The 16,916-nt window shown below is 35.0% G+C and overlaps 1 protein-coding gene across 9 annotated transcripts in view; it reads right to left on the bottom strand.

Moving 5' to 3' along the window:
- dab1a (DAB adaptor protein 1a) overlaps positions 1 to 16,916 on the bottom strand; it is a 299,119-nt gene that overhangs the window by 20,267 nt on the left and 261,936 nt on the right. For 4 of the 9 annotated variants that reach the window (NM_001443995.1, NM_001040685.3, NM_001443989.1 and 1 more), the window contains 2 exon segments: positions 1,493 to 1,598; positions 10,379 to 10,503. In NM_001443995.1, coding sequence (NP_001430924.1) covers positions 1,509 to 1,598; positions 10,379 to 10,503 — 215 coding nt within the window. In that variant the 3' untranslated portion in view covers positions 1,493 to 1,508. 9 annotated transcript variants of the gene reach the window in all.

Consider the following 16,916-nt stretch of genomic DNA (forward strand, 5'->3'; position numbering starts at 1 on the left):
ATACATTTATATAGTATCGTGTTCATGACTTAATGAATTAATACGCTGACATTGTTAGTTTTTGATTGTTTTTGAGCAACAACTAAACAATTTACCTCACTCTCATGCTCACTAGACACATTTATTTGATTAAAAAGAGGACAATAGTAATATTGCTGCATATCATTTATTTTAAATTGTGTTTAATTTACTTGGATATAAGCAGATTTTTATACACACATACACACACACACACACACACACACACACACACACACACACACACACACACACACACACACACACACACACACACACACACACACACACACACAGTGTGTTTTTAATTTGATTTAGTCTTGGTTATTTATTTATTTATTTATTTATTTATTTATTTATTTATTTATTTATTTATTTATTTATTTATTTATTTATTTATTTATCCTTATATATATTTACATGCCTCATATTTATTATTAAACTGTTATTTAATATTATATATATAATATTATATATATAATATTATATATATAATTTTAATTATATATATATAATTTTATTGTTAATATATATTATTAAATCGTTATTACATTGCTATTGCTATTATAAATAAATAAATAAATGAATAAACAAACAAAAAAATAAATATATACATACAGAAACACATAAAAGAAAGAACAAACAAACAAATAAATAAATACAAAAATGATAAATAAATAAATACATAAATAACTAAATAGATAAGATTTAATATAATTACACATTAATTAAAATATTCATTCTTTTATTTTTGTTATTACTCTTTCATTCCTTCATTCACTTTTTAATAATTTAACATTATAATATTGTGTCATACTATTATAATAATATTGTTTTAGTCAATTGATCTAAATTTATAGAAGATATAATATTTGGAAATATTTATGATATAATTTAATTTATGTTTAACATAATTATAAACTTTATCAAGTCATTTATTTATTTATTTTTGTTGTCATACATTCATTTTATATAATGTGCTAGCTATAAAATTGTAATTAATCACAAATTCATAATAGTTTAATATTTTGATCAAAATGTACAGTAAAAATTATGAAATATGGAATCATTTTATGGAGTTTATGTATGGTATAATATTTAGTTGCCTTTACAATTTAAGAAAATGTCCCTCAATTGTCATTATAAAACAGTTGATATCCCCACGTTTAGAATAAAAATGAACATTATAAAATACAAAATTACAGCCTACAAAACACTAAAAGACAATTACTGCCATTTTAAGCTTATGATAACTGGATTCAGATCTGTAATTGCACAAACAGGAGTCGCACCTATCCATGCACTGACTGTGTGAACGCAGCCAAAGAAAGAGAGATAGAGAGAGAGAGAGAGAGAGAGCACCACGACACACGGCCACAATGTGTGGGTCTATGTAATGGTGGTGAGGACGTGACGTCATGGTTGGAGCAGGCCGACACGCAGAAGAGAGGGAAAAAAGAGGACAGATACCTACCCCGACCTGCCGCTATCTAGCTACCGACCTGAGGACTGTCCGTCTCTGAGCTCTCAGGCTCTGCTTGAGGCTCACTCGCACCCGGAGACTGCGGACAGTCTCCAGCCTGGAGGAACACAGAGGAAACAGTGGGAGAGAGAGAGAGAGAAGAAAAAGACTTAGGACAGAGGAAATAAGCATTTGTGAAGCTGCAAGAAAAGGCAAGAGTTAAATGCAGAGTAAACTGGGAACACTTCACAATAAGGTCCCATTAATTAAAAGGAAAATTTTGATTGTTTCATCATTTACTCATCCTTTATAAGTTTTTCTGTTGAACACAAAAGAAGATATTCTGAAAAATCTTGTAAACTGATGTAAATAAAATACTATGGAAGTCGATGGGTTGTCTAAATTAAGAGTTTGAGATTAGTCCACTCTACAAGATTCATTTGTGTTCCAGACAAGTTTAATTCACAATGTTATTCAAATGTAAATGCAATATCATTGGTACAAAGTAAATTTTGCTCAGAGGTTCTATTTGCCAAAATTAAGTTGAAATAACACAATTCAAATGATTGGAATTATATATTTGTCATAATTGAAGTTACGCCAAAGATTAAATTTTCTAAGTGTGTGCACAAACATCTAAGCATGTTGAGCAGGAAGACAGCTATCCGTCATCAGATGTGCTTTAATGGCAGTGGGCGGAGCTAAAGATTGATTTTAGGTTTTTTGTGATTGGAGGAATTTTCTGTGGCATAAAATGTAAAAATGTAAACATTATAAAGTCATAATTATGACATAAAAATGTCAATATTGAGACATTGTTACAAATTAAGTCTATTTATTTATTTTTGTTGCACTTTTGTTTTTTTCCTGCCTTTTTGTGCTGTTTCTTTTCTTATTCCATATAGACTCCTATATAATGTGGTCAAGGTTCTGATTGGCTGCTGTTTGTGGAAAGCTAAAAAAACGTAACTTTTGAGTTCAAGGAGCTCATTTTTGGTGCGACTGTTGCTGGGAGTGGAGAGTAGATTTCCTTACCCCTCTGGCCGACGACCAAACTTTATTATTGTCCACATACAGTTGACATCAGAATTATTAGCCCCCCCTTTAGATTTTTTTTTCTTTTAAAAATATTTCCTAAATGATGTTTAACAGAGCAAGGAAATTTTAACAGTAAGTGTGATTTATTTTTTTTTTTCTTCTGGGGAAAGTCTTATTTATATTTACATTTACATTTAGTCATTTAGCAGACGCTTTTATCCAAAGCAACTTACAAATGAGGACAAGGAAGCAATTTACACAACTAAGAGCAACAATGAATAAGTGCTGTAGGCAAGTTTCAGGTGCGTAAAGTGTGTAAAGTCTATTTGTTTTATTTCAGCTAGAATAAAAACAGTTTTGAATTTTTTAAAAGCCACTTTAAGGACAAACGTATTAGCCCCTTTAAGTTATATATATATATATATATATATATATATATATATATATATATATATATATATATATATATATATATATATATATATATATATATATATATATATATATATATTTTTTTTTTTTTTGATAGTCTACAAAACAAACCATCATTATACAATAACTTGCCTAATTACCCTAACCTGCCTAGCTAACCTAATTAACCTAATTTTACTATTTTTCTTTAAAGGTTTACAGATTAGTTGGTTTATTTCTTTTGCAGATTCTTTTGTTTGTTATTTTGGCCAGTGCAGCTACCCTGAACAGATAATCATTTAAATTGCTACTTTTATCAAAAATAAATGTATTTAATTACTCTTAACTGAGTGTCTGCATTTGGTTGTTGACCGAAGGGGATCTTTTGCATAAGTTTTGTTTGTTTCCCGTGGGAAATCCATTATCCACAATCTTAGTTAATATGCCCATGTTATTTCCCCCTAGACTCAGGGTGTAATAGACATAAGTAAAAATTATGAGATAAAAAAGCTTGTTACAATATAAAAAAAACAAGATTGTGACATTACAATTACAACAAATCATAATTTTGGGATACAAACCTAACTTAAATACAGTGTTGTAAAGATGTGTCATAAAAATCATGACCTTAAAATCACAGGCTTACAGGCACAGACTTTAAAAGTGCAGATTATGAGATGCAATGGATTTATGTCAAAACTATGAGATAAAACAATAAAAAAATTGACATTGGCATTGATAAGATGTTATACCAAAACATTTGTCATTTTTAATCTTTACCTGTGTGTAGCGTTAGTTTCTTATGGAGCCTTTTGTTGAGAGCTAGTATTTTAGCATTAGTTATTGCAGACATATTGTCTTAGTATTGTATTTTTTTCACATAGAATCACAGCTAAAATAGTTCCAGGCATGTTTTGATCCTGTTTTAGTTCCACATCAGTATGCTAAATTGTGTTTACAATTACGTTACGGTATTTTTGTGTAACCTTGCCGGTCCCAAACCACCCAACGCACTCTGAGCTGGAATCGAACCAGCGACTTTCCAAATGGGAGTCAAAAGTTTACATACATTTACTTGATATTTTTTTAGAATTGCTTTTGAACTGTATAACCTTGGTTAAATGTTTTAGGTATCCTTGAACAAACCTCTCACAATAGTTTGAAAGAATTTTAGCCCATTCCTAATGACAGAATTGCTGTAACTGAATCAGATTAGTAGGCTGTCTTGCTCGCACAAGCTTTTTCAACTCTGCCCACAAATTTTCTAAAGGAATGATATCAGGGCTTTGTGATGGCCACTCCAAAACATTCACTCTGTTGTCCTTAAAGCACATTTTGACTAATTTGGCAGTGTGCTTTGAGTCATGGTCTGTTTGGAGACCCATTTGAGGCCAAGTTTTATTCCCTGGCTTATGTCTTGAGATGGTACTTCAGTATTTCTACATAAGGTTCTGTCTTTATGATGCCATCTATACTGTTAAGTGGACGAGTCCCTCCTGCAGCAAAACAGCCCTGCAACATGATGCTGTCGCCCCCATCCTTCACAGTTAGGATGGTGTACCTGGGCTTGTATGTTTCCCTTTGTCCTCCAAATGTAACACTGGTCATTATAGCCAAACAGTTCAATCTTAGTTTCATCAGACCACAGGACATGTCGCCGAAAAACATTCTTGTTTCCAGTGTAATTTAACAAATTGTACTCTGACTTTTGTTGATTCTGGCTTGTTGATTTCCCCATGTTGTCACACCAGGAAGTAGTGTGCTTGATGGCTTCCTTAAATACTATTCTACAGTTGTGCCTGCAATTAACTGAAATGTTGTCAATTAGCCAATCAGAAACTTCCAAAACCTTGACACCATCATCTGAGCTTTTTCAGAGGCATAATAATCGTATTGTATGTAAACTTGACTTTCAAGAAAAGTTATAACAGTTTCTCTAAAAATATCTCTCATTATTCTGCTATTAAGCAGAACAGAAACAAGTTTGATAATCCTAACTTACCTAAAAGAGAAAACGTTTAGTCACATTACCATCTGGCTTTAAAATGGGTATGCCTTTTTATACAGTGTATGTAAACTTCTGGTTTCAAATGCACATACTGTAAAATAATTATAAATACAATTTTGCATAGTGATATTGAATTATAATAGGATCAAACCATGCCTGGACCTATTTTAGCTGTGATTTTATGTGAAAATTATTAATTTACCCAATTAATTTCCCAATCTTGTATTCAAAAGCCCAATAGTTGAAATACTTTTATAAAGCCATGTTAATGACATTTAATGTCATGTAAGTAATATAATGTTAAACAATTACCAAGTGCTAACAACTGAAACCTTATTGTAAAGTTTTGCCAGTAAAAGTGGATGTGCATCTAAGGCCAGAGAAGCATAGGGAGTGCTTTAAATGTGCAAAAAAGCAAAGTATCAAGCCATCCATCCCTCTATTCATTCATGCATTTATTAATCCACCCACACACTGATGTATTCATAAGTTGCCACACACTTGTGCCCATTACTGAAGCTGTGAAAACCCCTGTGTTAGAAAGGCTCCTGTATTGTGCTCCTGCATGAAAGGCTTTGGACTAAAGCATTTTGGATTTTTATGAATATTCCCTCAGGAGCTGCACTCCAAACACCTCACCGCAGTGGATGTGTGGGTGTGAGTGAGTGATTGTGAAGCCCAATGCCATTTCAGCTAGAGTGGACACACACATGCGCACAAGCATAAGCTCACACTCACTCAGATGTGCACACACACACACACACACACACACACACACACACACACACACACACACACACACACACACACACACACACACACACACACACACTAATTAAACTTTCTGTTCGGCTGCAATATAAAAGAACTGAGAAAAGCACTAGTCGGGTTTCCATGGCATTTACTGATGAGTCATATCTGATGGAGATCAGGAGTGTGTGTGTGTGTGTGTGTGTGTGTGTGTGTGTGTGTGTGTGTGTGTGTGTGTGAAATACAGTGGACGTCATCACTCAAGCAGCGTTTGAAATTATAGTCCATTAAAATTATATATTTCTCAACATTTATTAATACATATTTTGAGGAATGTTGACAGTTAAACAGTTTTCATTCCTATTGACTTCTGATTTATTATTTGTTCATGGGTCAAATATACATTTCACATCAGTCTCTGTACAAATTAAATGCAAGTAAAATTTCTACATAAATGTTTCAACTAATAAAGTAAAATGTCAAAATATGACTGAAACAATGACCTTATTCAGCTTAACAGAATTACTTAGTTAAAAATGAACATATTTTGATCTACACACCGGCCACTATATTAGGTACAGAACTGGCTTAATCTTTTTGTGGTATAGATTTAACAAGGTACTGGAAATACTCCTCTGAAATTTTGCTCCATGTTAACATGATAGCATCACGCAGTTGCTACAGATTTGTCGGCTGCACATCCATGATGTGAATCTCCTGTTCCACCACAAGGTGCTTTATTTGATTGACATCTGGTGACTGTGGAGGCCATTTGAGTACAGTGAACTCATTGTCATGTATAAGCAACCAGTGTGAGATGATTCACATTTTTTGACATCAAGCGTTATCCTGCTGGAAGTAGCCATCTGAAGATGGGTACACTGTGGTCATAAAGGGATGGACATGGCCAGCAACAATACTCAGGTAGGCTGTGACATTGACATGATGCTCAACTGGTAGTAATGGACCCAAAGTGTGCCAAGAAAATATCCCCCGCATCTTTACACCACCACCAGCAGCCTGAACCGTTGATACAAGGCAGGATTGATCCATGCTTTCATGTTGTTGACGCCAAATTCATCTCTGAACGTCGCAGAAGAAATCAAGACTCATTAGACTAGGCAACGTTTTCCAATCTTCTATTGTCCAATTTTGGTGAGCCTGTACTAATTGTAGCCTCAGTTTTCTGTTCTTAGCTGACAGGAGTGGCACCCGGTGTGGTCTTCTGCTGCTGTAGCCCATCTGCCTCAAGGTTGGACATGTTGTGTGTTCAGAAATGCTCTTCTGCATTCCTTGAATGTAATGAGTGGCTATTTGAGTTACTCTTGCCTTTCTATCAGCTGGAACCAGTCTGGCCATTCTCCTCTGACCTCTGGCATCAACAAGGCATTTGCACACACAGAACTGCCGCTCACTGGATATTTTTTCTTTGTTGGACCATTCTCTGTAAACACTAGAGATGGTTGTGTGTGAAAATCCCAGTAGATCAGCAGTTTCTGAAACACTCAGACAAGCCCCTCTGACACCAACAACCTTTCTTCCCAATTCTGATGCTCGGTTTGAACTGCAGCAGATCGTCTTGACAATGTCTACATGCCTAAATACATTGAGTTGCTGCCATGTGATTGGTTGATTAGAAATTTGTTAACGAGCAGTTGGACAGGTGTATCCAATAAAGTGGCCGGTGAGTATGTATATATAGTTTATATATAAGTCTATACTAACACAAGTTATACAATAATGAACAAAATGTCTTTTTTATCTACAAAATTAAGCTTTTTATTATTGGACCAAATTGGCCGCATGTAAAATGATGACATAATAATGAAATGTGATGTTATTTATAACGTCAAAAACTTTAAGACCAAATTGAACCAAACAGTGAATGAATCGTTTAAACAACCTTAAATGATTCACTGAAAAATCTGACACATAACAATGTAAACCGTGATCATAAACCATATTCACAGAGAACAAGCTGAGGATTTATGATTAATTTGTGTTCATGATGTTTTTTACCACTGAAATTTACAGTCTTTATTGCAAAAAATGACTATTATATAAGTGAATTATTAACTAGTCTAGCCTTTTGGACTAATCATTTTTTTTCGAGGTGCTCCATTCTTTATGAGCTCATAATGCGCATGATAAATATTACATCACAAATCTTAATATTAAAAGTAGACTTAGACTTACTTTAATACATTTTCATCAAGTTATGTAATATGTATTTATATTTAAACAATCTAAATCATGCAAGCCTGCAATGTGTGTGATCTAAAGTGAAATATTTCTGAGCAATTAATGAGGTCATAATGATAATCTTGATGGTTCTCCAAGTTCATTTAATGCATAAATGGCCCCCAAAATGTTGAGGACACACACAAAAAAGATGATAACCAATGTGAAAATGGCTCATCTGCATGGCGATTCATCAACATAGCTTAATAAAGTAGAAGACATTTATGACTGATTTTGTTCTGCTGTAATCCTCAGTGCTAATAGAAGGACTAAATGTGAATTTAAGGTTTTATTCTGATCATATTTCATGTAATAAAAAATAGTTTTGTGATCAAATATGAGCATGTTTGTGAATTGGAATTTGGATATCCTCAAAATGAGTAAAAATAGTGGTAAAAAAATACAGTCTGACATATAGATGGATATAAATACAAAGATTTGATGTGATTTAAAGTGAGACACTGCAGGCAAAACACAGACGCACAGACACATTTTAAAGGCTATCTCAAAATGAGTTTTTGTTTCCTGCACTGAGCCATAAATCTCCACTTCAACTCTTACATTAACCAAGCTTCACAGTTTTATTCATAAGTATATATTTAAGGCTTTTATAGAAGGATGTGCTTATACATAATTTATCTGATTATATATTTTATAACACTATATTGTACAAAAACTGTAAAAATAGATTTTTTTTTTCTTTCTGGTCGTTCACAGTATTTTCTAAATGATACAGTGCTAAATAAAGATTCCTTCTATAAAAACCTTTGACTTTATTGTTGCAAATAATCACATATTTGGTTTTATTTATTTCTAAAGTTGTAAACAGTCATCTGTTATTTACTCCAGAGCAAATAGATTAGACTGCAATGTTAAGTTTAGCTAAATGCTGAATGATGCTTTATTTATATTTATATTGTTGTTTGTTGAATTTTGTTGATTAATAACAGACTTTCTGGGTGGACACATCACTGTTTTGCTCTATCACTTTCTAATGCTTTAACACTTCAAATCTACATTATGAACACAGGGATTAAACTGTATTATACATTTTTAAATAGCGCTATACCTCAGCAGTCCTTTGTCAGCAGGACTGATCGTTCCACCAGATCTTAAACAAATGGATGTTTGCCATTACCGGCATTCAAAACTGTTATGGACAGAGATCTTTCTTTTATGTATTCACAAAAGCCTGGAATGAGATCCCACAACATCTAAAAACAATACCAAAACTGAGACTTTTTTAAAAAATCACATGCTTGTCATCTGATGGGCAACTATCGCTGAAGCCACTGAGATATAGCCTGCTTTTCTCTATTTTATATGTTTGGTGATTGTTTGTACTGTGTTGATGGATGAGATGTCTGTCTGTTTTTATGTTCTGCAGAGCAGGAACCTGCTGAAAAACAGCATTCATTCGAATTAGGCCAGATTATATTTTAATATTTTCCTGTTTCAAAAATTATCATTAGGGTTAAATAAAGAAATAAATAAAAAAAATAAATAAAATAAATAAATACATTTTTGTAGCACACATTTTGTACTGCTTAAACACGACTTGAGCAAATAAATTGATGTTACATTGTTCCACCACAAGATGGAGACAGAGACAGCACAACAACCTGGGTTCTTATCGTAACGTTAAATTTACTAACGCTGAAAATATCAATATAGAACATGTTAGAATGTTACATTCTAAGTCGATCTCTCTCTTTTGTGTTTTATATTGCTGTATTTACACCATAGTGGTCGAGTAGTGTTTGCTTTGCTTTGCCTCTTTCTGGGTTAGTTTTTGTGAAGTCGTGAGAAATACTGGGAGATCTCATGCTTTAAATTGTAAGCAAAATAATCTGTTTTGTCATCACGTAGACATTACAATGCGCTAGAGAATCATTCAAATACTAGCTCTAAAGTGACGTTGGTGAATTAGCTAGAATGGCTAATATGTTACTCATACAAAAGGGTGGGACTTGTTATGTTTAACTTTCTCTTTAATACACAGGATTATGGTGTCGAACTGTCGTATAAACCCAATATCACACTTGTAGCAGTGCGATGTTGCTGTATATCGTCAATGGTGGGGAGCACTAAGGCACTCAACCTGCAGCCTTGAGCCAACGCACGCCTCCTACCAGTGCTGATATACAGCCATATCGCACTGCTACTCATGTGGTATTGCTCATATATACACATACACACACACCCCTATTCCTACCTAAAACATAAACTTCTACCTTACCAACTATTTATAAGCAGCTAATTAACAGTATTTTAAGCTAAAAGTCTTAGTTAACAAAGAAATAAAAGTCTTAGTGACCAAATTATAATTTTATTTGTACCTGATTCACCCGCAGTTGATAAATATCCATGTGTGCATTATATGTCAAGTTCGACTGGATGTTGAACCCATAAAAACTACATTTCCCACAATGCTATTCAGCATTACTTACAGCATCCTCCTCTCCACTCCGACTAGGGCTGCCCTCTGCCTCACCAAAAGAGTCATCGGTGGGAGGGTCACTGGCGTGGGATGAGGACTTTGATGGAGAACTCTGCCGAGGGGCCGGGGTGGGTGCTGTAAAGAGGAAAATCACAGAATTACAGTCAGAAATGGGCCAAACTGAGTATATCTTACACTTGTTTATTGCTTTAGCCGATTTAAGGCATGTAATGTGTTGCAGGGCTAAAAAGGTACAAACATGTTTTTCGTCCTCTGGGAATATAGTAGCTAAATATCTGTTGCAGTCTGACAGGAAGTGCTTTAAAATATTCACACTTACATTAAAAGAGGCGTATTTGTGATCAATTATACATGAAACAATCTCTTTTTCGGGTTCATGCAACCTTAAACTGCTTGAAGAAAACATTCACTTTCGCAGTTCAGTGTAGTGAACGCTTCACGGTTCTTGAGTTTTGAAATCACCGTTATGTTCATATATTTAATGTGGCAGTTCTTCTTTACAGCTTACCATGGGTCTTGTTCTGCTTGGTCTCAAAGGATGAACAAAGTCATGCCCTATTTTTTACTTTTTACTTTGACACTTCTAGGGGGGAGTATTTGGATTGTTTTGGACAAACAAATCAACAGTGTGATTAAACTTCTGTATTTTAGGCCAAAAATGTCAGAGAGGTTTTATTGATGCTATTTACCCACAACACACACCTCTGTCTTTAGTGTAGGGGTTTGTTCTTCGTACATGGATTACTCTATTAGCTGGATTTGGATATTGACGATTTAACACGATCCAGGAGTGTTCAGCTCTTCAAAACTCACCTGAGACTTGTTGTCATAGCAACAGTTCTGGTAGCTCAAACCTGCTTGGTAGCAGGTTCATTTCAAATAAACAGAAATAGATCGGGTCAGTTCAAGCAAAAATAATACTGAAAGTATCTACTAAATGCTGATATTTTCTTACCGTAATTATATTTACTTGATTATATATATATTAATAAAACTTCTGCAATCTGGACTTTGAAAAAAAAAGTACAAGGACTGCCACCTAGTGGTTCACAGAGAAATTTTATTGATATAATTTTTTTTTTAGATACAAACACATACATGCACAATATTCAATGTTTTTTTTTTTTTTAAAGGATAATAATTTATGCAGTCATGGACGTGTTTTGACAGCTAAAAAGCTGGTGATTGACACCTTTTGATGCAAAATTAATTCATGCAGCTATTCCTTACGCCAATAAAAAAAAAAAAATAAATAAAAAAAAAACTTGAGTAGGCCTGGCCGGCTAAAAAAAAAATCTTCTCTAAATGTAGAACTAAATACATTGATATGCATCGTAATACATGTTGAATAATCTTGACACATGAAAGTGTAAAGCCTGCAGCTCACAACAAATGTGGAAAGTTACTGCGTGTCATATTTAGTAAACAATTTACTGCAAATATTTTGTAATTTTGCTCACATGGATAATCGAATATTAATCAGATGATGTCATTATGCTGCTGTGCCATCAGCCAATCATTGCACTGCTGATCATGATTTCAAGGATTGATAGCTCTGTCCTTCAAAAAACACGCAGCGATCTCTGATCAGTTCATCCAGACATTTTAATCTGATTTGTGAACTTGTTTGAAGAACCAAACTAGCTAGTGATCAGTTATCAAGATTAAAATATCCAGGGTCTGCCAAATCATCTTGGATCATTTAAGTGAGGTACGAAGAACGGACCACAGGTCAGGGAAAAGTAGGGTTTGTTTACTGATGTAGACTGAGGATGTAACATCCATGTGCATCAAAATTCCTTATTGAGGCTGAATATGCTGAATATAAATATGTCTATTACAAAAGGTCTGCCTGTGTGATTTGTTGTAGCATTCAGTTGATATTTAACATTGAAACATACTTGAAACATGTTTCTATGGGATTGTAATATAATATTTTATTTTATTATTATGATTTTTTTTTTCATGCAAACTAGTCATGATTGGTTTGATTAAACATCTGATTTGGAGCAACAAACCTGCCATAAATATAAAAATTACAAACTATTTTTATTTTGTTTATCGATGAGCCCCCAGTTGGGTGTTTTGACTGTGGTCTTGGTCTGGGAAAAACAACATCATCTATTTTGTTCACACTGTTTTCACGCTTGTGTTTGCCAAAATGGTAAAAAAAGAAATAGTAATAATAATAATAATAATAATAATAATAATAATAATAATAATAATAATAATAATAATGGATCTGACACATTACATTTATAAGAATCAAAGTTTCTCATTGACAACTGATACATATGTATATCATGGTAGGACTGCTTGTGTGAAAACATGCAATGGTCCAATCAATTCACAATCCCATATAATCCATTTAACAAACAATAAATAAATAAATAAATAAATAAATAAATAAATAAAGTTGAAACTGTAGCAATATGTTCTTATGACCTTTCATGTAATCTAGTCATGGTCAGTGTGGCTTAAACTGTGATTTTGAGCACCAAAGCTGCCAGAAAATTTGAAAAAAAGTTTTATCTTTTTATATATCCGGGACGAGCCCCCGGTTGAGGTTTTGTCCTTCGTTTAGGTCAGAGGAAAATAACATATGCATAGTTTTTCACACCAATTATTATTTTTTAGACTTATATAAGACATTTTACTGTAAAAAATCTGACCAACACCCGACACAATACATCTGAGTAATTCTGTATTGACAACTAATTGATGAGTATATCTCTCACTGCTTGTGTTCTTGATGAATAAAATCAAGTACCACACAAGCCATCTTATTTATTTTACTCAACTTCTCTTGAAGTATCTTTTACTCGAGCCTCTCCTCTTGAATGCAAAAACAAATATTTGCACCATTCAGTGGATATTTGCCTTGACACTGGATTTGTTTCTCGCAGAGTTTGTTTTCTTTTGTGCAAACTATGATCAGTGTGTAAACCTCGGCATCTGAGCTCAAAACCTGTCAGAAAATGTCCTGAGTGAATGAAAAGTCTCTTATTGACACCTAATAAATGAGCATGTGTCTCACGGAGGGAGCACTTGTGTGCAAACGTGCGACGTTCCATCGCAGTAATAATTAGCACTACAGGAGCGAGAGGATCCAAACAGGCCCAACACACAGCGCTGGGCTCCCGAGAGATCAGTGATAATTACTTTGCTCGCCAGAAGCACAGCTGGGCCTGCGACTGACTCTCTCTTTCCCCCGCCGTCGTTCCCCACCGCAGTACTAATTGTCATTTTCACGCTGACTAAAGACAATGCCTTCTGGGCAACAGCATCAAAGCCCACCTTTCAACCTCTGAGTGAAAAAGGATGTGTTGATGAAAGACAGGATGAGGTGCTAGTTTGAAGTTCTGTAGTCGGAAAAGGATAAAGCCTGTCTAGCCGTGTCAGCACTCTTAAGGGCTTACCATGAGAAAGAAAGGCATGTGGTGCTATATCAACTTCTTCTATGTGGGATTCGTTTTCTTTGTTGATGTATTTAGGGTCCATGGAGCTACAGGATAATGTGATTCAGTTGGTCCTGAAACAGCTTTTTCTGATATAAAACCGTATCCCTAAACCTAGGCTCGCTTTAAAAAGATATATATAAAGGGGCAGCATACAAACAACAAGTTTATTCCTTCCATGCAAACTATGTTTAAGAGACCAGTTTGTCAGTTAATAAAGAATCAATTCCTCAGTTTATTGGTTTCTGAGAAAATTAAACTTGCTCTTTAGCACCACACACTGGACATTTCACATAATATTTGCACATGCAAGAAGTATTGTTTTAAAAGGAATGTCTATTCAGCCTGGGTTTGTCTTGGAAAAGTATTGATCAATATAAATAGCTTCAGAAGAGGACTTGAAGCCAGATTAGACTTTACTGCACACAACATAGCCGAGTCAGGTCTGCAGAGGTCAACTACCAAACTTTGGCTGCCCAACCACATTCGTTATTTTTCTCAGGATGCTACCCCATATGGAAACGTTGCATATGCATTTAGCATGTTATCCCATATGGAAAAAGTTGTCTGTGCTATCAGCATGTTAGCCCATATGGGAATGTTGTCTGGGTGTTTAGCATGTTACCTCATATGCAATGTTGTCTGTGCCATTAGCGTGTTAGCCCATATGGAAATGTTGTCTGTGTGTTTAGCATGTTATCCCATATGGAAAAGTTGTCTGTGCTATCAGCATGTTAGCCCATATGGAAATGTTGTCTGGGTGTTTATCATGTTATCCTATATGAAAAAGTTGTCTGTGCTATCAGCATGTTAGCCCATATGGAAATGTTGTCTGGGTGTTTAGCATGTTACCTCATATGCAAAGTTGTCTGTGCCATTAGCATGTTAGCCCATATGGAAATGTTGTCTGGGTGTTTAGCATGTTATCCCATATGGAAAAGTTGTCTGTGCTATCAGCATGTTAGCCCATATAGAAATGTTGTCTGGGTGTTTATCATGTTATCCTATATGGAAAAGTTGTCTGTGCTATCAGCATGTTAGCCCATATGGAAATGTTGGCTGGGTGTTTAGCATGTTATCCTATATGAAAAAGTTGTCTGTGCTATCAGCATGTTAGCCCATATGGAAATGTTGTCTGGGTGTTTAGCATGTTACCTCATATGCAAAGTTGTCTGTGCCATTAGCATGTTAGCCCATATGGAAATGTTGTCTGGGTGTTTAGCATGTTATCCCATATGGAAAAGTTGTCTGTGCTATCAGCATGTTAGCCCATATGGAAATGTTGTCTGGGTGTTTAGCATGTTATCCCATATGGAAAAGTTGTCTGTGCTATCAGCATGTTAGCCCATATGGAAATGTTGTCTGGGTGTTTAGCATGTTACCTCATATGCAAAGTTGTCTGTGCCATTAGCATGTTAGCCCATATGGAAATGTTGTCTGGGTGTTTAGCATGTTATCCCATATGGAAAAGTTGTCTGTGCTATCAGCATGTTAGCCCATATAGAAATGTTGTCTGGGTGTTTATCATGTTATCCTATATGAAAAAGTTGTCTGTGCCATTAGCATGTTAGCCCATATGGAAATGTTGTCTGGGTGTTTAGCATGTTATCCCATATGGAAAAGTTGTCTGTGCTATCAGCATATTAGCCCATATAGAAATGTTGTCTGGGTGTTTATCATGTTATCCTATATGAAAAAGTTGTCTGTGCTATCAGCATGTTAGCCCATATGGAAATGTTGGCTGGGTGTTTAGCATGTTATCCTATATGAAAAAGTTGTCTGTGCTATCAGCATGTTAGCCCATATGGAAATGTTGTCTGGGTGTTTAGCATGTTACCTCATATGCAAAGTTGTCTGTGCCATTAGCATGTTAGCCCATATGGAAATGTTGTCTGGGTGTTTAGCATGTTATCCCATATGGAAAAGTTGTCTGTGCTATCAGCATGTTAGCCCATATGGAAATGTTGTCTGGGTGTTTAGCATGTTATCCCATATGGAAAAGTTGTCTGTGCTATCAGCATGTTAGCCCATATGGAAATGTTGTCTGGGTGTTTAGCATGTTACCTCATATGCAAAGTTGTCTGTGCCATTAGCATGTTAGCCCATATGGAAATGTTGTCTGGGTGTTTAGCATGTTATCCCATATGGAAAAGTTGTCTGTGCTATCAGCATGTTAGCCCATATAGAAATGTTGTCTGGGTGTTTATCATGTTATCCTATATGAAAAAGTTGTCTGTGCTATCAGCATGTTAGCCCATATGGAAATGTTGTCTGTGTGTTTAGCATGTTACCTCATATGCAAAGTTGTCTGTGCCATTAGCATGTTAGCCCATATGGAAATGTTGTCTGGGTGTTTAGCATGTTATGCCATATGGAAAAGTTGTCTGTGCTATCAGCATGTTAGCCCATATGGAAATGTTGTCTGGGTGTTTATCATGTTATCCTATATGAAAAAGTTGTCTGTGCTATCAGCATGTTAGCCCATATGGAAATGTTGTCTGGGTGTTTAGCATGTTACCTCATATGCAAAGTTGTCTGTGCCATTAGCATGTTAGCCCATATGGAAATGTTGTCTGGGTGTTTAGCATGTTATCCCTTATGGAAAAGTTGTCTGTGCTATCAGCATATTAGCCCATATAGAAATGTTGTCTGGGTGTTTATCATGTTATCCTATATGAAAAAGTTGTCTGTGCTATCAGCATGTTAGCCCATATGGAAATGTTGTCTGTGTGTTTAGCATGTTACCTCATATGCAAAGTTGTCTGTGCCATTAGCATGTTAGCCCATATGGAAATGTTGTCTGGGTGTTTAGCATGTTATCCCATATGGAAAAGTTGTCTGTGCTATCAGCATGTTAGCCCATATGGAAATGTTGTCTGTGTGTTTAGCATGTTACCTCATATGCAAAGTTGTCTGTGCCATTAGCGTGTTAGCCCATATGGAAATGTTGTCTGCGTGGTTAGCATGTGATCCCATATGGAAAAGTTTCACAACATCAGCACAGAAAGTCTTGTATGTTTAACTTTCTTTTCCATTGACCATGATCGGTTTCATCACATGTGACATTGA

Source organism: Danio rerio, chromosome 20, assembly GCF_052040795.2.
Source record: "Danio rerio strain M-AB ecotype USA chromosome 20, GRCz13ab, whole genome shotgun sequence".
NCBI classification, from domain to species: Eukaryota; Metazoa; Chordata; class Actinopteri; order Cypriniformes; family Danionidae; genus Danio; species Danio rerio.